At 43.1% G+C, this 20,230-nt stretch overlaps 1 protein-coding gene and 1 pseudogene across 2 annotated transcripts in view; one reads left to right on the forward strand and one right to left on the reverse strand.

Annotated features, from left to right (window-relative positions):
• Positions 1–698: 698 nt before the first annotated feature.
• B4GALT5 (beta-1,4-galactosyltransferase 5) overlaps positions 699–20,230 on the reverse strand; it is an 88,221-nt gene continuing 68,689 nt past the window's right edge. Inside the window, exons 3-9 of one of the 2 annotated variants that reach the window (XM_003932696.3) lie at positions 15,523–15,636; positions 11,814–11,938; positions 10,561–10,677; positions 8,255–8,442; positions 7,421–7,543; positions 5,026–5,127; positions 699–4,183 (exon numbers count right to left, since the gene is read on the reverse strand). In XM_003932696.3, coding sequence (XP_003932745.2) covers positions 4,036–4,183; positions 5,026–5,127; positions 7,421–7,543; positions 8,255–8,442; positions 10,561–10,677; positions 11,814–11,938; positions 15,523–15,636 — 917 coding nt within the window. In that variant the 3' untranslated portion in view covers positions 699–4,035. The remainder of the gene's footprint in view (positions 4,184–5,025; positions 5,128–7,420; positions 7,544–8,254; positions 8,443–10,560; positions 10,678–11,813; positions 11,939–15,522; positions 15,637–20,230) is intronic. The other variant, XM_074406640.1, reaches the window with a different exon arrangement.
• Positions 16,815–17,163, forward strand: LOC120367889 (non-histone chromosomal protein HMG-14 pseudogene; annotated as a pseudogene).

Below are 20,230 nucleotides of genomic sequence, written 5' to 3' on the forward strand. Positions count from 1 at the left end.
GGCTGTCCTTGTGTACCCCCTGCCCCCGACTCCAGCCACACTGGCTTCCTCCCTGCCCTGCAGCTGTGCACCCATGTTCCTTGTCTCCCCTAGCTCACTTGCTCGCACCTTCCCTACATTCCCACCGGACGCCCGCCCTACCGTGCACTCATCACCCACAGCTTCCTCTTCTGGAGCATGCATTGCGGATACAATTTTAGTCATAACTGTCAGTGAACCATAGCTTAATGAGGCCACTGATCCTTATTTTCTCTATTGTGTCCCCAGCATCTGACACTATTAATACTGTGAGTAGCAAACATTCAACACATAGAAGTCAGAATCAGGCAGATAAACCCTAGATTGATCCCAGAGAACCTTCTGGAATCAAACTCCATCAACCCTCACCATCCCCTTCACCCCCAAGTCCCCTTACCCAAGTGTCTTATTTAACTTTATTGGTACCACCTGGGTGATTCCTGAAAGAACACCTGTGTGGGCGTTCCCTGGCAGCACTGTGGGAGCAGTGCTTCTGTTACACCGTGTAGTTATTCACTCAGCCCATCCACCTGCAACATGGGTCAGGCAGTATTTACCCCAGCAAGACCCAGAGCTCAGCTGAGCTGCCTGAAGTTGAACTCCTGTAGGAAAGGAAAGGAAAAAGAAAAGACCCCACCCAAGGAGCCCACCTGTCCTAGACAGAGAAACAACCACCAAGGTTTGGTTCTTGAATATGTATTTTTTACTGAAAAAATCATTCATAAATTAACATACAAAAATGTACAAACACATGAGTAAATAATGTAATGACAAAGGACTATTTTTTGTGAAAAGTGTTTTTTAAAACATCTTTAGATTTCAGTGCAAAAATGTACCCCTGGCACCTCTTAAAACATAAGAGCAAGCTCAAAAACACGTAGTGATGGAAATAAGCTAGCTACGCTCAATGCTATTGTCAATGGTGGTGGATACAATCAATCCATGTGGCTGCTGCTCAGCTATTAATGTCTCTGGTAGAGGATCTCTTGACAAGAGGACCTATTATGTCAAAATGAGTATTTTTGCAAGTACCCCCTTTCCCCCAAAAACAGCATGAACAGGGACACCTTTCCCTGCACACAGCAATCAAAGACAAGATTAATTTAAGGGGCCACCCATCAGTAGCCATGAACAATTTCAGCTGTCAACATATGCACAAGGTCACACTTGGTTCCTGTTTTTTTTTTTTTTAACATGACAATTCCACGCTATTAACAGCACACGGGCCTGGCTATACGTTTTTAACTATGACATTTCCCATTTCATATTCAAGCCCTGGTGGATGCATGACAGTTACATTCAGAGATTCCACACTCATCAGACAGACTTGGGCGTGACCGAAAGGGTATCGAAGTGACCCCACTTTAAGCAGTGAAAACAGACCTTTCCTTTTGTTCTCAAATCAGCATTTTAAAAGTCAGGTGTTAGTCTTTTGCCAACAATGTGTACTTGATGGCAATTATGGTAATGTAGAGCTTCAAACAAGACTGCCGGCTCTAACTCGGAATCAGTCTGTACTGGCAAATCCTTCCAAATGACATCACAGTGTTGTCACAATGAAAGCAACTCACAGCCTTCAGTGAGGAAAAGGGAGAGGAGAATGAGAAGGGGAGAAAAGCTGCAGCAGGGACAAAGGCCCGGGGGTGGGGGGGTTGCATGGTGGGGGGCGAAATGGGGTCGGGGTCCTTTATTGCTATATGCACCATAAAACAAAGGAAAACCAAATGAACCTCTGTGTGTAATGTTCCCTTGTGAAGGTATTTTAAAGCATGAAATGCTTACAAGTTTTAAAAAACATATGCTATAGCTTACCAGCGTTTTCAAGGGCAGGAGCCTGCTCTCTCATATGAGCCGATAAGAGCTTTGCAATGCAATTTATTTTCTAAATACCACTCTATTCTTCAAAAGAAAACACAAACATAACAACAAGGCCTGGCCAATCACTCCCACAGTTTGCGGGGATCATATGTCCACAGAACCATCACATGCAACAAAAAAGCCCTAACCCACACGTATATACACACACACACCCCTACACACACCCATGTAAACCATGAAAATCAAGGAAGTTGAAGGCAAACAAGGCAATTAAAAAAAATACGAAGTACTCTTCAGAGAGTACTCCTCCTCACAATATATAAATATGTTGTATGGAAAAGAAAGGCGGTGGGGTGGGGGGAGTGGGGGGACTGGCATTTTCCAGATTTCTGCAGAAGCGGACGGGGACTACAAATTGAGGGCTTTGGTTGGGGGAAAAACAAAGAGGCACAAATTCAAATACACTTTAGAATATGACTTCAAGGCTGGGCATGATGGCTCACACCTGCCCGTAATCCTGGGACTCTGGAAGTCAAGGTGGGTGGATTGCTTGAGTCCAGGAGTTTGAGAGGAGCCTGGGCAACAAGGCGAAAACCCCATCGCTACTAAAAATACAAAACGTTAGCTAGGCATGGTGGTGTGCACCTGTAGTCCCAGCTACATGGAAGGCTGAGGTGGGAAAACGGTTTGAGCCTAGGAGATGGAGGCTGCAGTGAGCTGTGATGGTGCTGATGTACTCCAGCCCAGGTGACACAGCCAGACCCTGTCTTTAAAAAAAAAAAAAAAAAAAAAAAAAAAAGAATATGACTTCAAAATGCAGGTGGGGGTGTAAGCAGCACACCTGGGCTCTTGCCATCTGGAGCTTTGTTAGTCTCATTTCAAAGCTTCAATCCGTTCTTTCCCGGATCCCAGCTGCCCCACAGCACACAAGTGTCACCGGCTCCCTGGCTGAATTCTTTCCTACTCCAGTGCTCCTTGGTTCTGTTATCAGTTACTAATGTTGACAAAGAATCTTTCCAGAAACCAAAAAGGGAAACAGAGGAATCACTGAAGCCAGCTGGTAATGTAGGCACATTGTTCAGAAACTGTGGCCAAGTTTCCACAGAGAAAAAAAAGGGGGGAGGGGTTCCCATACAGCCCCCCTCCCAAACCACATGCTCATAAAGGGACGAAACATGAAGCCTGGAGAGCCAGGGATGTGTGTGCAGCGAGCCCCGGAGGGCCTGCTTTGGGCGGGAAGCAGCCTGCTCTATCAGCAGCCTCCCACTTATGGGACAGTGGGATGAGCACGTATGTGGCCAACAGGGAAGAGTGAGTCCAGAGCAGAAGTCAAGGACAAGACTCGTGGGAAGAAAGAAAGGGGCAGAAGCCAGCTCCCGGCAATAAAGGTCGGGTTATTTTGTTCTCTTGTGACATGCCCTATGGCCACTCCCTTCCCAAGGTGACAGCCATTTGGGAGACGATATCCTTCAACTGCATTTTAACTGAGTTCCTGCACTTGCCAACCAAATAAATGGTCTAATATATAAATCCTGGGTTTGAACTGGAGCCAGCTAGAAATTAAATTTTAAAAAGGCATTTTACATGGCTTATTTACAATTATACTTCTTCAAGAAGTGATTGTTATATATTTCTGTCTATTTATCTTTCCCAAACATCCTCCCCTCCACCCTCAATCCCCACCCAAAGGTAATTTTTTTTAAAAAATGAAACCAAAGAGAACACCAGAGATATAGAAGAATGGTGTGGCGTTTCATTTGCTCTTCCTAAAACGCAGCTGCCCTGTGCTGGGTTTGCCTCTGCTCTGAAGGTCAAGAGGCTGCAAGGTCACATGTAGGGACAGGCTCCACGGCAGGACCACGGCAGATCACAGTTCATCACGGGTTCTGGAGACTGTGGCTAAGACAGGATGTGGGGTAGGAGACGGGGAGAGAGCAGCGGGACAGACGTCTGTCTTGTGAAAACAGAAAGCCAGTGCTGACAAAGGAAGTCCCCCAGCTCACTCCCTCGGTCCCAGCAGCTGATCCAGTGAAGGCGTTTGTGCGTGTGCGGTCACATTTTCCCCCAAACCCTGTGATCCTTCATGAGATACTGTATTTCTGTTCTCTTGCTGTGTAGACCCCCCCACCCCCTAAAAAAAAATCTCATCAGACTGCTTTCTTGGTGGCGGTGGGTAAAGCAAACGTACATTCTCTCCTCTCAGTACTCGTTCACCTGAGCCAGCTCGGGTGTCAGGTTGACAGTTATGTTTTTATACAAGGCGTCGTATGTGATGTTTGCAAAGTAGTTCAGGTTGTTGAGGCCATCCAGCCCTTGCCGTTCTTTTGACCTCCTCAGCAGAGCATACCTGTTTAGGGTCGGAACAGAGAAGACGTGGCTGTGAGTGAGGATCCACACCTCTGCAGTCAGACAAGGCAGCCAATGGCAGCACTTCCGTAGCCCGAGGCGGGCTCACGGCCACTCTGCTATGCCAGGCTGAGTGCAGTTATTAGAATCACCTCCTGTGTTTCATGCCAGGTGCTTTACTTAATTCATTTAATGCCCACCCAGCCCCTGCTAGCAAATGAGGACAGGCTTAGTCATGTTAGGTAACTTGGCCAAGGTCAGAGAGTGGGGAAGTAGAAGGGAAAAGATTAAAAATACAACAAATGAGAAAGTTCATACTCTGCATTCAGTGCCGTTTTACTCCCACGAAAACAGAATTTCAGCAATTAGAATTGGTTGTCTGGAGCAGAGTCTTTCCCACAATTTAGAAAAGACCAAAAAAAAAAAAAAAAAAAAAAAAAAAAAAAAAAAGGTAACACAGCAACTGAAACCACACAGGCAGAAGCTCAGAACACCCATTCAGAATGGGAGCCTGCGGAAAGGGGCCAGCTGCTCTGTCACCTCGGGGACTTTCATCCAAGCTGTTTCTTCTCAAACTCCCCAAAGGCTACTGAGGAGACCACAATGCTGAAGACATAGAATGAGTGATTTCCTTAAAATAATTTTACTATTGACATTTTCACCAATGGTCTGATCCCCCTACTGGTCTGCCTCACAGTTAAAATACATGCAACAACTGTCAAACAGCTGTCAGAATAGGGCCTTGGAGAGGGGAAGAGGAGGAGGGGTTGTAATATGCTCTAAGACATCTGGACATGAAAGTACAGGGGATATTTCCAAGAGAGATAAATAAATTGCACCAACCTTCCAAGAAACTGGACTTCTCCTCGATGGTGATGAGGAATGGACTTGTACTTTCCTGTGTCACCCTCTGGCCGGCTCACAGAATAGCCTGCATTCTGGACTCTGTCCAAGACCAAGACAAGGGGCTTTTAGATACAATGGTAACAGTCCAGGAGTGACCAAAGCCTACAAGCTTATCCTGGAAATCACATACAGCAATAGCTTTCTCACTCACTCAAATGACTCACTGTGTCATTTGAAGTTAAGGGGAGGAGGGAGAAAAGAAAAAGAAAACAAACCGAGTTAAAACTCAATTTTAACTGAATTAAAGTTTTCATGTGAACAGAAAAAATAGGCTGGGCTCAGTGGCTCATGCCTGTGATTCCAGCGCTTTGGGAGGCTGAGGCGGGTGGATCACTTGAGGTCAGGAGTTTGAGATCAGACTGGCCAACATGGTGAAACCCCATCTCTACTAAAAATACAATTAGTTGGGCGTGGTGGCACAGGCCTGTAATCCCAGCTACTTAGGAGGCTGAGACAGGAGGATCACTGGAACCCAGGAGGTGAAGGTTGCAGTGAGTCAAGGTTTCGCCACCACAAAATTGAGCCTAGGCGACAAGAAGAAAATCCATCTCAAAAAAAGAAGGAAAAAAGCACAGAAAGAAATGGCTACTTCTTGGGAATAAAATAGAATCAAATTGGGGATTAACACTTAGACACTTATATCACCTGATTTCTTTTTTTTAAGAGACAGGGTCCATTGTGTGTTGCCCAGGCTGGAGTGCAGTGGGGCCATCATGGTGCAGTGCAGCCTCGACCTCCCAGGCTCAAGTAATCCTCCCATGCCAACTGGGCCTCCTGAATAGCTGGGACTACAGGCATGTGCCACCACAACTGGTTAATTTATTTTATTTTTTGTAGAGACAAGGTCTCACTGTTGCCCAGGCTGGTTCTGAATTCCTGGGGTCAAGTGATCCTCAAGCCTCGGCCTTGCAAAGAGCTGGGATTACATGTGTGAGCCACTGTATCCAGTCTATCATTTGAATCTTTATCAGCAAAGTATTACTTGTAATGAACAACAAACACATACTTTTCAAAAGCCAAGCTACAAAGTAAACAGACGCCAGGGGGAAGCTCTTTTGCCTTTGTTCTTAATATATTAAGTCACTATTTACTTACTGCATAAAAATGCTACTTTATTCCACTCACACACAGGATTGTTCACACAAATTTGTACAATACAAGCCTTATGTGATGGCACAGCTAAATCTATGTAGACATATCACTAATATTCTACTCTTCAGTTTGGAGTGGTTCCAACGAAGTGGGCATTTAGTACACAGAATGTTGGTAAAGTGGAAAGTTTTGTTAGAACCTTATGGCAGGAGGGCCACTTAGTTATAATATGCTTTAAGAACCTTATTTGCATCCATTAAAGGACAGAACTTTTAAAAAAAGAGCCTTAATGACTACATTCGTTTACAGGAATTTAGCAAAAGAATACTATATCACAGTCTAACTAGTGAGAAATGGAAAAGATTCTAAATATACAACAGGAAATAGTTACATAAATTACAGTACATCCATATAATGGAATTAAATGGAGCCATTTAAGATCCTGTTTATAGAGTATTTAATGAGTATTGATGTAATTAAAGCATCTATTGACAGCTTATCACACTAAGATACGCCAGAGCTCCATACACATTACATCATTTGATCCTCACAATCCTGGTATCTGTGATTTTAAAAACTGATGCACAGAGATTTTAAATTATTGTTCACCTGCCACTTTTTAAAAACAAAATAAGCTCAACAAAATGGTAACATGTTACTTCTTGTTGAGGGTAATTTATTTTCTTTCTATACTGATCTGTATTTTACAATGAGCATATTCTTTATCGTAAGAAAAAACTGCTAAATTATATTTTAAGTTTATTTTTCCATGTCAAGGGAGAAAAAAGAAAATAGCTGCTTTGGTGGGATATACAGTTTGTTTTTTAAGATATGAAGATGTTTTTAAATTAAGATTTTTTATAAAAACTTATAATTTGTGTGTGTGTGTGTGTGTGTGTGTGTGTGTGTGTGTATGTGTGTGTCTGTGTGTGTTTTAAGACAGGTCTCAATCTGTCACCCAAGCTAGAGTGCAGTGGCATACTCACAGCTCACTGTGGCCTCAAACTCCTAGGCTCAAATGATCCTCCCACCTCGGCCTCCCAAAGTGCTGGGATTACAAGTGTGAGCCACCGCATCTGGTCAATTTCTTTCTTTTTTTTTTTTTTCTTAACTTTTTAAACTATAGCTACTAAAACATTTGAAATTACACACATGGTTTGCATCATATTCCTATCTGATAGCATCAGTCTGCAGTCTAAGGTAGCATTTCTAGAAGACACCAAAAACAGCGCAGAGGTACCTGTTCCAGAGGTCGTCATCTTCTCCACCCCAACCCCAGAAAGCATTAGGAAAGCCGTTGATTTTCCGAAACTGTTCCACTGTTAAGCCACTCACTCCACCAAAGAACTCAGTATAAGGAAGCCTAGGAGGACATGTGGGAAATCAGTCATCTGTGTGTTACAGGGTAATAGTTTTCCCTAGAACGTTATTCAGTTGAGGACTAAAAACAGTGCTCTCTGTGCTCCTGACCTGAACTATATGAACTTGCTTCCTCATGCTGACATGTATCAATCAAAGTAGCAAAATGAATTTTGGCAAACTGACTTTTAATAGCTTGAGTGAGATAGTGTTGACACACCCATACACAATTCACCCATTTAGAGTATATCATTCAATGGTTTTAGTTTATTCACTGAACTGTGCAACCAGGACCACAATCTACTTCAACATGTTTCATCACTGTCCCCTGCAAGGCCTTGCACCCATTAGCAATCACTCCCTAATCCCCCTATGCTCTTTAGCCCCTTATAACCATTTAGTGACTTTCTGTCTCTATAGATTTGCTTATTCTGGACATTTCAGATCATTGGAATCATGTGATACATGACCTTTTGTGTCTAGTTTCTTAATGTTTTCCAAGTTCATCCATGTTTTGGCACATATCAGTACTTCATTCCTTTCTATTGCCAAATAGTGTTCCAATTATATGGATATATACACTTTGTTTATCCAACCATCAAGGCTGTAGCTTAAGGGACATCTAGGCTGTAGCTAATTAGATTCCCTTTTCTTCACATCGTTCTCATCATTCTTTCAGATTTAACCTCTTTAATTAAGAGGAAAAGATACTTACAGATACATATACTTATCCAATTTGGTTGCAAAATGCCTTGGCATCTGTCCACATCCATAATAGTTGCGATCACTTTCTGGTATGTGATCTACATCATGAAAAATTAAACAGTCCCAATCCAAGTCCTTCATTGCTTCTTGAAAGCCAACGTTGAAAAGCATGGCTCGATTAAAGGGCTGGGTACCAACCTAAAAGAAACAGAACTTTATTTTAAAAATAATCTTGAAGCAAAATCTTTACTGCCTTTGCTGTGCCTAAAGAAGAGTTGATTAGAACCAACTGGAAAAGATCACTGGGCTAGTGTAACCAGGTCCAGCACCACACACCAAGTCACTCACAGTATGGCTCAGAAGTCACTGGACCTCTGGTGGTGCAATGTCTCACACCTATAATCCCAGCATTTTGGGAGGCTGAGGCGGGTGGATCAGGAGTTTGAGACTAGTCTGGCTAACATGGTGAAACCCCATCTCTACTGAAAATACAAAAACATTAGTTGGGCGTGGTGTCAGATGCCTGTAATCCCAGCTACTGGTGAGGCTGAGGCAGGAGAATTGCTTGAACCCAGGAGGCCGAGGCTGCAGTGAGCCAAGATCACGCCACTGCCCTCCAGCTTGGGCAACAGAGAGAAAAAAAAATAAAAGAAAAAGAAAAAGTCACCGGACCTCTGGGCCCCATTTTCTTTAAAAATATAAATGGTAGCAAACCCAAGCTTCTCTCTCTCAAGGCTACTGAAGATAGAAATTCAATCTTACAACAGCCTTTAGAAGAGTACCCCACTCCACAAAGGTAAGAGAGAATATTACAATTTCTACTTTTTACTGCTTGACAATCATTCTCTTCAGCATATCAACCAATCTGTAGCTGTTCATAAACCAAATCTACTATAAAGAGTGGTTTTTGGTTTTGTCTTGTTTTATTTTTAAAATCTAAGACAACAGTCACTGAGCATGCCAGGGACTCAAGCCTATAGGGACAAAGAATTCAGGCTCATGAAGAGACCAGTTCAAATCAGTTAACAGCCTAACTAGTGTAAATGTAACATTGACTCACCCTTGCCAGTATCAAAATACCCAACTTAGGACAGGCAGATAGACTATTAACATTTCCCAGATGCCCAGCCTTGCTGAGCAGTGGTGCTCAGCCCTTTATCCTCATTCCAGTATAAGGCAAGCTCCAGGCTGACCACTTAGAGCAAAAGACTCAAAAGTGTGCCCACAGGGAAAGGTGAGCATGCAACAGGCCCTCAGGTTGACAATCAGTGTATTCAGGAAAATCTGTTAATCTTTCATTTATCTATGGATACAGTGCCGCTAGTTCAAGGATCACATACTTCACAATGCCTACAGAAGCCAAGTCAGTAATGTAAGCATGTAAACTAGGCCACCCAAGAGAAAACCACAGTAGGACAGTTGTGTTCTATCTAAAGCCAAATAAAAAATATGCAGGACCAGATTAAAAAAAAAAGATTTAGAGACTAAATTTTCCACCTGCATCTTCTTCAGTTTATGACCTCTATATCTGCTTCAGTACATACATAAATATTTTTTTCTTTTTTTCTTTTTTTGAGACGGAGTCTCACTCTGTCGCCAGGCTGGAGTGCAAAGGTGCAATCTTGGCTCACTGCAACCTCCACTTCCCAGGTTCAAGTGATTCTCCTGCCTCAGCCTCCCAAGTAGCTGGAAGTACAGGTTTGCACCACCATATCCAGCTAATCTTTGCATTTTTAGTAGAAATAGGGTTTCACCTTGTTGGCCAGGATGGTCTTAATCTCTTGACCTTGTGATCAGCCTGCTGTGGCCTCCCAAAGTGCTGGGATTATAGGTGTGAGCCACAGCACTCAGCCCACTACCAACATTTTTAAGATTCAAATAAAACCAAACCCCGAGGCTCAGAGAAGTCTGTAAATGTCCCTGGCCACTTGGTTAATTAATTAACAGCAGACAGAGGACAAGCACTACAGTCTCTTGACTCTAAGGCCACATCCTCTGTGCTGGATCTTGCTGCAGCTCTTCATCTTAAGGGGAACTTCCTGGGTGTGGGGCCTGCAGGCACCAGCAAAACCACCATACAAGAGGCCTTTGTTCATGTGCAAACAAAATTCTCTCCTGGATTCAAGTGTGCCCACTACTGGGCAATAAACATCTCAAACCAGGAGCACAGAATTGTTCTCTGCTGCCCTTCCCAAAGGCAACTTAATCCTAAGATTTCAGTTTTGCTGGCTCTTCACACCAACAGTGGATAACCTGTAGCATCCTAAACTGCTGTCTCAGAAGCCAAAGAAGAAAGGAAAAGAAAGGACCACTCACTTGTTCAACCACATAAAATGCAAACTGCAGGCGCTGGCGCTGAAGCATGGGAATCAGGTGTCTGAACAGGACTGGGAGGTGCTCGTGGCGGTTCCGAAAGGGGATAAGGATTGCCACCTGGAATGCGTCACAGCAAAAGCAGCACAGTTAGGACTCTCAACTTTCACTCCTTACCAGGACCACCCTGCAGAAGTGGTGACCAACCCACAGGAGTTCTTGGAGGCTGGCTATCTTGTCCTTAGCTTCCTCTAAATAAAGACCTATGTTGGCAAGTCAGCCCTTGGACCTAGATGAATGTTATTCTTATATACACCAAATCTAATACTACATAGTAGGCCTGCAATTCATTCTAGGCCAGGTGTCCCCAAACTACGGCCCACGGGCCACATGCGGCCCCCTGAGGCCATTTATCCGGCCCCCCGCCGCACTTCAGGAAGGGGCACCTCTTTCATTGGTGGTCAGTGAGAGGAGCACAGTGTGGCGGCCCTCCAACAGTCTGAGGGACAGTGAACTGGCCCCCTGTGTAAAAAGTTTGGGGACGCCTGTTCTAGGCCATAACTCATAGGAAAAAACACATTCTACCCTGTGACAAAAATACATCTATAAACTTACAATTAAAACAAGCTTCACAAAACAGTATTTTCCCTTACAATGTGCAATGTACAAATGCTGGTTACTAAACTGTTTTTATATCCCCACGATGGGTTGGATACTGATCTGTTCCAGATATGCCTTGATCACTGCTGCGTCACCAGCACAGAACAAGGTTGGCACAGAATAAGCATTTTAATAGATATTTGTTGAAAGAATGGACTTAAGCCGGAGTCACAGCTTCTATGGTCAGGCAGAAAAAAAACCCCACAATCTCAGTGTCAAGCCAGATAACTTTGCTTTTTAATCCAGTAATCTTGTAGTAACCAACAGAGAACAGGCACGAAGCACTGACTGTGCAGATGACTTCTGCAAATGAGTGGGTAGAGACCACCAATGCCCTCATCCCCTTGTTAATACTCCTGGCAGGAAGACCTAAGGGTCCTGCTTGGTCATCGCAGTAATGTAAATTTCTGTGTCTACAAAAGAGTCCTTGTGGGAACCCATTCCTCCAAAATGTTTCTACACAACGCAAAGACTTTGTATGAGGGGGTAGGATAAAAATGACAAAACGTCATGGTTAGCTAATTCCACGGTGATTCAGACCAAAGGCAAAACCCAGGTGGGCTTCTCAGCATTTTGGGTCTGACTTCACACCCTACCTTCCACCGAGGCATGCAATCAGAAGGCTTCCAGTGACCTCCGAGCTTGATGGTTGGGTCTTTGGAGAAGAGTTCATGTATGTAATCCATTCCAATTTCACTCATGTTTATGTCTATTGGGCCCTCTGAACAGAGAGAGGAAAAAGGGATTAAGAAGTCAGAAAATGTTAAGTTTTCCTCTGCCTGAGGTTTTAGTCTCTGGAGAAATGCAATGCTTTTTGAGCAGAATGTGTTTTTAGCAGGGATGGAAGACTTTTCCCCTACTTTCCACCTCACTGCGTTTTAGTTCCTCACTATTATCAGGGTAAAGAGGCAAATCAAGGAATTAAGGCTTTAGAGTTCTGCTTCTGTCAGGGGCAAGAAGAAATTAAGACTTTTAGCTGAGCTTTTTTCTTTTTTCAACAGAGTCTGACTCTGTCGCCCAGGCTAATGTACAGTGGTGCAACCTCAGCTCATTGCAACCTCCACCTCTGGGTACAGGTAATTTTCCTGCCTCAGCCTCCCGAGTAGCTGGGATTACAGGCACGCGCCATCTCACCCAATTAATTTTGGTATTTTTAGTAGAGATGGGGTTTCACCTTGTTGGCCAGGCTGGTCTTGAACTCCTGACCTCAAGGGATCCACCCACCTTGACCACCCAAAGTGCTGGGAATACAGGCATAAGCCACCTCACCCAGCCATCTTTTTTTTTCCCCCAGTTTATTAATATGTTTTAATAAATAGAGATGGGCCGGGCGCGGTGGCTCAAGCCTGTAATCCCAGCACTTTGGGAGGCCGAGGCGGGTGGATCACGAGGTCGAGAGATCGAGACCATCCTGGTCAACACGGTGAAACCCCGTCTCTACTAAAAATCTAAAAAATTAGCTGGGCATGGTGGCGCGTGCCTGTAATCCCAGCTACTCAGGAGGCTGAGGCAGGAGAATTGCCTGAACCCAGGAGGCGGAGGTTGCGGTGAGCCGAGATCGCGCCATTGCACTCCAGCCTCGGTAACAAGAGCGAAACTCTGTCTCTAAATAAATAAATAAATAAATAAATAAATAAATAAATAAGGATGGAGTCTCACTATGTTGCCCAGGTTGGTTTCAAACTCCTGGGCTCCAGAGATTCTCCCAAATCGGCCTCCCAAAATCCTGGGATTATAGGCCTGAGCCCCTACACCTGGCTGCAGCTGAGCTTTTCTGAGAAGGAGAAATGCAGCTGAGCTTACAGTCATGTCAGTTTGCTCCTGATTCAAGTACAGACACACTACCTCTCTCAATCCATTCACCAGTGGCTCAGGACCCTGACTGATTATGTCCTAACTCAGAATGCTGGTCATCGCTGACTTAAGTCAGGAAGTGGTACAATAACAATCTATAAATTCTACTGAAACAATGAACCGTGATAACATTAATTTCAGGTCTGTCAAAGCCTATTTCTGATACACAAATCTTAGCCTTCCCAAACTAAGCTTATATCTAGATGCAGACAAACGCAGGTTTTAAAGGGAAAACCTATATATGTGTGGTGAGACATGCAAATTAAACAGTAAGGCTTCCAACACAACTTATATACTCATAATTAATTATTCATATATGGATGAGAATATGTTCAAATACCATGCAAGACTATTTCTAACACTTTCTCTATTTTCACTGTGTTTGAGCATAAAAGTCAACTTTGTAAATGTAAGATTTTCCTTTTCTTGATCTCATTTCTTAAAAAAAGTTTTAAAAAAAGAAATGGGGAACTATCTAAGCAGCCTAAAAACATAGGAAAGGTAAAAGAGTTACTGTCCTTGTTTTAGCTTACACAAGATTCAAAAACAGAACAAAAGATCTAAGAATTTTTTAAACCAGCACTTTGTTAAGAAAATAACTTCCAAGCAAGGCATGGTGACTCATGCCTGTAGTCCTAGCTACTCAAGAGGCTGAGTAGGAGGATTGCTTGAGCCGTAAAGTTCGAGACCATCCTAGGCAACACAGTGAGACCCCCATCTCTAAGATCAAGCACTATTGTCAGTGGGAGATTTATACTAAAAAGACAAAAGCTGATTGCCTATACAGTCATGTGCACTGACATTTTCACTAGTGATAGATGGCATATACGGTGGTCACGAGAGATTACAATGGAGTTGAAAAATTCCTATTGCCTAGTGATGACATAGCTGCCATAACACTGCTGTGTTACTCAAGTGTTTCTGGTGATCCTAGTATAAACAAATCTACAGCACTGCCAATCACATAAAAGTATAACACAAGGCTGGCAGCAGTGGCTCACACCTGTAATCCCAGCACTTTGGGAGGCTGAGGCAGGTGAATCACCTGAGGCCAGGAGTTTGAGACCAGCCTGGCCAACATAATAAAACCCCAACTCTACTAAAAACATAAAAATTAGCTAGGCATTGTGAGGGGTGTCTGCAATCCCAGCTACTCTGGAGGCTGAAGCAGGAGAATCACTTGAACCCGAGAGACAGAGGTTGCAGTGAGCTGAGACCACGCCACTGAACTCCAGCCTGGGCAACAAGAGCGAAATTCTGTGCCCTCCCCCAAAAGGTATGCACATATAATTATTAGAGTACATCATACTCAATAATGATAATAAACTATGTTACTGGTTTATATATTTATTTTTCATTTTTCAATCGTTATTTAACCCTTTGAGACAGGGTCACGCTCTGTTGCCCAGGCTGGGTGTAGTGGCACAATCATGGCACACTGCAGCCTGTTGTCTAGGCCTAGGTGGAAGGATTGTTTGAGGCTAGGAGTTCAAGACCAGCCCGGGCAACACAGTAACACCCCGTCTCTTAAAAAATAATTTAAAAATTAGCCAGGCATGTCAATACGCACTTGTAGTCCTAGCTACTCAAGAGGCTGAGGCGGGAGGATTACTTGAACCCAGCCGTTCGAGGCTGCAGTTTTTAAAAACTTTTTATAAACTTCTTAAAAGTTAACAAGTTTATAAAGTAAAAAGGTATAATAATAAGGTTAATCTATCATTAGAGAAAGAAAATATTTTCTGAATCATTTTAGTGCAGCCTGAGTGTTCAAGCCTACAGTAGTGCACAGTCATGTCCCAGGCCTTCACATTCACGTTCACTTCGCATCCACTCACGCACTGACTCACCAAAGCAACCTCCATTCCTGTAAGCTGCATTCATGGTAAGTGCCCTACACAGCTGTACCATTTTTTATCATTTTATACCTTATTTTTTACTGTACCTTTTCTATGTTTAGATACACAAATACTTACCACTGAGCTACAACTGCTGTATAAGTACCATGCTGCACAAATCTGTAGCCTAGAGCAACAGGCCACACCATACAGCCTACGAGTGAAGTAGGCTACACCATCTAGATTTGTGGAAGTATACTCTAGGAGGTTCCCACAACAATAAAATCACCTAATGATGCACTTCTCAGAAAGACCCCTGATTGTGAAGCTATGAATGACTGTATTAATACTGTCCCTGGGAAGTTCAAACAGAACCCAAGTTACAAAGGACAAGCAAGTGCAAAAGAAAGAGTAAAAAGGAGAAAATGGTACCCAAGAACACAGGCAACCTTGCCGCAGGCTTTGAGGAGCCAGGAGCACAAATGACTTGCACAGAGTCTGTTTCCAATGGCAGGGAGGTATTTATATTCTCTATATAGGTAGACAGAGAGATCAAGAGTGCATTCCCCTTTATCCATTTTAAAAGCAGAGGAAGATGGGCCGGAGCTGTACTCACTCATGGAAGGGAGCCTTTCAGGGCAGGTATGGTTTGCAAAGTAGGTGAAGTCTTCAGGAAGAAATGTTGTAGTTTGAAGGAAGGTTTCACTGTGGTTTAAGTCAAGAGGATAATCTAGGGAGGTAAAGGAAAAAAGGCAACTCAGACTGGTATGTGTAATCAACTGTGCAATTATTAGATGCCTACCAAACTAGTCTTTTTCTTAGCTGTCATCTTGGTGGAAAGAGACAGGACTCTGGAGTATCGCTTTGATGCAGCCAAAAATGTGAACTCATCAATAAAAACGTTAACCAAATGACGTGTTTTACCTGTGCTCCTATTCCTGTTGATTTTACAGGTTTACATGCACTCAGTTTACAGTCAACTGTAATTAAATGTCATTTTAAAAATAGCAATCTCCCTTCTCTCATTTCTTATTTTCTTTTCTTTTTTTTTTTTTTAAAGACAGGGTTTCGCCATGTTGGACAGGCTGGTTTCGAACTCCGGACCTCAAGTGATCCACCCGCCTTGGCCTCCCAAAGTGCTGGGATTACAGGCGTGAACCACCATGCCCGGCCTCATTTCTTATTTTCTAAAGGAACCATCTGCCCTTCTTTTGGCCAAGAATTTTAGCATTTATATCAGTATTCACCTATGTCAGCCACTACGGCTGGTCGTGATGCTTCTGTTTTCAGTCTTATCTACTGGCCTCCCACTATGGGAGGTGAAGACGTTATTCCCTTCCTCCTGCTACCACTGCCACATGACCCCTTTCCATTCCCCAGTCTCCCAACAGTCACATATCATAGCTGTGGTTAGGACAATCTTCAGTCGTTGTATTATGACGCTGCTGTAAGTACTAGTCATAGCTGAGAAATGTGGACAGTTATGCATCCTGTTTCTGTTTGCTCAGTTATAATTACATGCAACGATTCTAATTCCACACCACGCCTTTCACCAAGACATTTCCTCCTAATACACACATTAGGTATTCTCTCAACTTTATCCACCCAGAGGAGGTGTGGCAACTTCTGGCTTTCTTCCATGCCTCCATGCCAAATGTACAGAAGCCACCTCCCGTGCACCCCGCCACCAGAGAGCCCTGGGAGCCTGCCATCACCTATCTAAGACGGTACTAAATCTCATTTCCCCTAAGTTCTCACTTTTCCCTTCTTCTTGCTTGGGTAGCACATCCTCCAAGTAGCATCTTAAGAAGGGGAATGAGGCAGTTCGGGCGGCGGGAGGAGTGGCTGCGGCCAGGTAACCCAGCTTTGCAAAGGCTATCGGCGCGCTGCGACCCGCAGGCACCCAGCACGTGCCTCCCTGCAGCCAGGATGCCCAAAAGGAAGGTCAGCTCTGCTGAAGGGGCTGCCAAGGAAGAGCCCAAGAGGAGATCCACACAGTTGTCAGCAAAACCTCCTGCAAAAGTGGAAGCGAAGCCGAAAAAGGCAGCAGCAGAGGATAAATCTTCAGATAGAAAAGTGCAAACAAAAGAGAAAAGGGAGCAAAGGGAAAACAGGCTGACGTGGCTAACCAAGAAACTAAAGCAGATTTACCTGCAGAAAATGGGGAAACGAAAACTGAGAGTCCAGCCTCTGATGAAGCAGGAGAGAAAGAAGCCAAGGCTGATTAATACAATACACCATGTCTCTCAGTGGTTCCTGTCTCCCTTCTTGTACAATCCAGAGGAATAATTTTATCAACGATTTTGTAAATAAAAGTTTTTTCGTAGCTCTAGAAACATTTTTTAGAAGGAGGGAATCCCACCTCATCCCATTTTTTTAAGTGTAAATGCTTTTTTTTAAGAGGTGAAATCATTTGCTGGTTGTTTATTTTTTGGTACAACCAGAAAATAGTGTGGAATACTGAATTATGGAAGACTTTGTCTCGGGTGCCAGCTTGACATTCCACAGATGGGGGGGTTAGTTTTTATATCCTATAATACAAAGCATATTAAATGGCAATATGGAGTCAGTCCTGCATTTAATGTCTTGAACATTTTAAATGACTTCCATTCCCATGTTGTTTTTTAGTAGAATTGTTTCCTGAAGAAAACCACTCTGATCCTGGCTCCCCCGGTCAGAACTGTGTACCCTTTGTCACATCTTTGGTGTGGTAGTCCTGTTTTCCTAATAACTTTGTTACTGTGCTATGAAAGATTAAACATTTGAAAATAAGTAGTGTACATGCTATTCAGCTGTGAATTGCTGTGATGTATGTTACAGCTGATCAACATGTGAAGATACAGGTACTTGATAGTCTCTTAAGGAAAATCTGCTTCCAAATTTTAAGCTGGAAAGTCACTGGAATAACTTTAGAAAAGAATTACAATGCATGGCTTTTTAGATTTTTGTTATACATGTTAAGAATTGTGTACAAATTGAAATGTCTGTACTGATCCTCAACCAATAAAATTTCAATTATGAAATTAAAGAAAAAAAAGAAAGGGGAATGAGTATGACTTTGAAACTTTACATTGCCGGATATAGTTTTTGCTCTTCCTCGCTTGATTCATAGTTCTTGGGTTTACAGAATTCGAGGCTAGCGATTCTGCACAACTATAAAGATGCTATCCCACTGCCTTCTAGATTGCACTGTGGCTATTAAGTCTGAAGCCATTCAATTTCTGATCTTTGTAAACAACCAATAATTTCATGCTAGGAATGCAAAGGACTTTCTCCTTGGTCAGGAAATGCCATGTTGGTGTGCCTTGCTGGGAGTCTGCTTTCACCTGCTGTGCTGGCCATTAGGTGGGCCTTTAGTTTGTTAATTCATGTCTTTCTGTTCTGGAATGTTTGGGGTGGGTCTTCTCTCAGTGATGATTCTTCCCTTCTGTACTCTGTGCTGTCTTTCTGGAGAATACAGAACAGGAATTTGATGTGGGACCTCCTGGTACTGTAACTACCTCATATTTTCCGTCTACTTTTCCATCTTGCCATTTATCTGCTCTACGTTCCATATTTCCTCAACTTTACTCAATCCTTCCTTAAATCATCATCTCTGCTATCATATTTTTAATTTTGAAGAGCTCTTGTTTTCTGAATGTTTATTTCTTACAATATTCTTTTTTCATGTTTGCAGTCATTTTTCTCCTCTCTTATTGAACTCTCCAGTGTCAGCATCTTTGGGTCTTTCCTCGTGGTCTGGTCAGATTCTCCAGATAAATCCACTCAAATCTCCTGACAGAATGGTAGAGTCCTGACTACAAACATCCGGAAACTAAGAAGGAAGAGAAAGAAGCTGGGGCATATGTAATTCCCATCTTTTCAAACACTGTGGTCATGCCAGGTACCCTCAGATTGAGGAGCCTCTGTTTTGCCATCTCTAGGGCTATTAAGCCTCCGGCTCTTGCCAGGATGGGGAGACGGGTGTGGGTACCTGACTGCTTTTTAATAGCTTTCAACCTCTCTTTATATTAGTTGCCACTTTTGTTCCTACTTCCAATATTGCTAGTTCCTGAGCTTCTGGGGGATCCTGGGGTGGATGCTGGTTTTCCTGTTGCTCCTTTGAGCAATCAGTCTTCTTGGGTTTGTTAAGTCCTTTATCAATGGTTCTTCGGCTTTCTACCTAGCAAGATTTTTTTGCTGTGGTCTCCTTTCCTGTTCCCATCCTCAAGGGTTTACGCCATTAAAAAAAAAAAACCATAAACATATGCCCCTTTAGAGTCCTGTAAGTGGATATGAAGAGTGTGAAGGCAGACATCTTTTCTTAGGGGACTGTAGTTGCAGAGTAGGAAGAGGGTCTTCCAGCTTTAGTTTTACAGATGAATGACTGGAACAGCATACACAGAACTCAGACCAGGAGCCCTGGCTAATGCATGACAGAGCTCCAACTACACTCTGGATTGGAGATCTTTCCAGTATTCTGTACTGTTTTTTTTTTTTTTTTCCCCACAGAATATTAAATCCTTTTAGATTCATGCTGATTCCATGAAAATTAAAACATCCTGTTCAAATTCACTTTGTAGCCTAGAATTCTAGAATCTTCAACTAAGATATTTTTTAAAAAGCACTATGAGCAGGTTTCCAAGAATCAAATGGCTAACACATTGAATCCTTTTTATATGCACACGGCTGCCTACTCTGAGCTTCCTACTCTGCAAGTACTCTGGGAACAAAATTCAATGAGAGGCAACTTGAGAATTTTAAGTGTCTTAACAAGTGAAGGAACAGAACGCTTTCTGTCCTTTTTAGTAGTAGCTTTCCTGAAAAACACTAAGCCTACATTTATAGAGAATAGTAGAGACTAATTTATATAGACACAAACCAGGCTGAGTATGGTAGCTCATGCCTATAATATTCCCAGCACTTTGGGAGGCTGAGGCAGGAGGATCACCTGAGACCAGGAGGCCAAGACCAGCCTGGGAAACATGCTGGGAACCTGTCTCTACAAATAATTTAAAAAATTAGCTGGGCGGGATAGTGCATGCCTGTGGTCCCACCTACTTGGGAGGCTGAGGCAGGAAGATCACCTGAGCCTGGGAGGTCGAGGCTGCAGTGGGCCATGATCACACCACTGCACTCCAGCCTGGGTGACAGAGTAAGATCCTACCTTAAAAAAAGCAAACCAAACAACAAAAAACAAACAAAAACCCATGAACCAAGACAGAACCTTAAAGGTAATATTTTAAACAGAAATTCTTTGAGCTCAGCTCATACATGCAAACCTGGCCTAGGTTGAACCTTCTTCTGAAGGTAGTAACTACTTCAAAAATCTATGTGAAGAATCC

This window comes from Saimiri boliviensis, chromosome 9, assembly GCF_048565385.1.
Source record: "Saimiri boliviensis isolate mSaiBol1 chromosome 9, mSaiBol1.pri, whole genome shotgun sequence".
Classification (NCBI taxonomy): Eukaryota; Metazoa; Chordata; class Mammalia; order Primates; family Cebidae; genus Saimiri; species Saimiri boliviensis.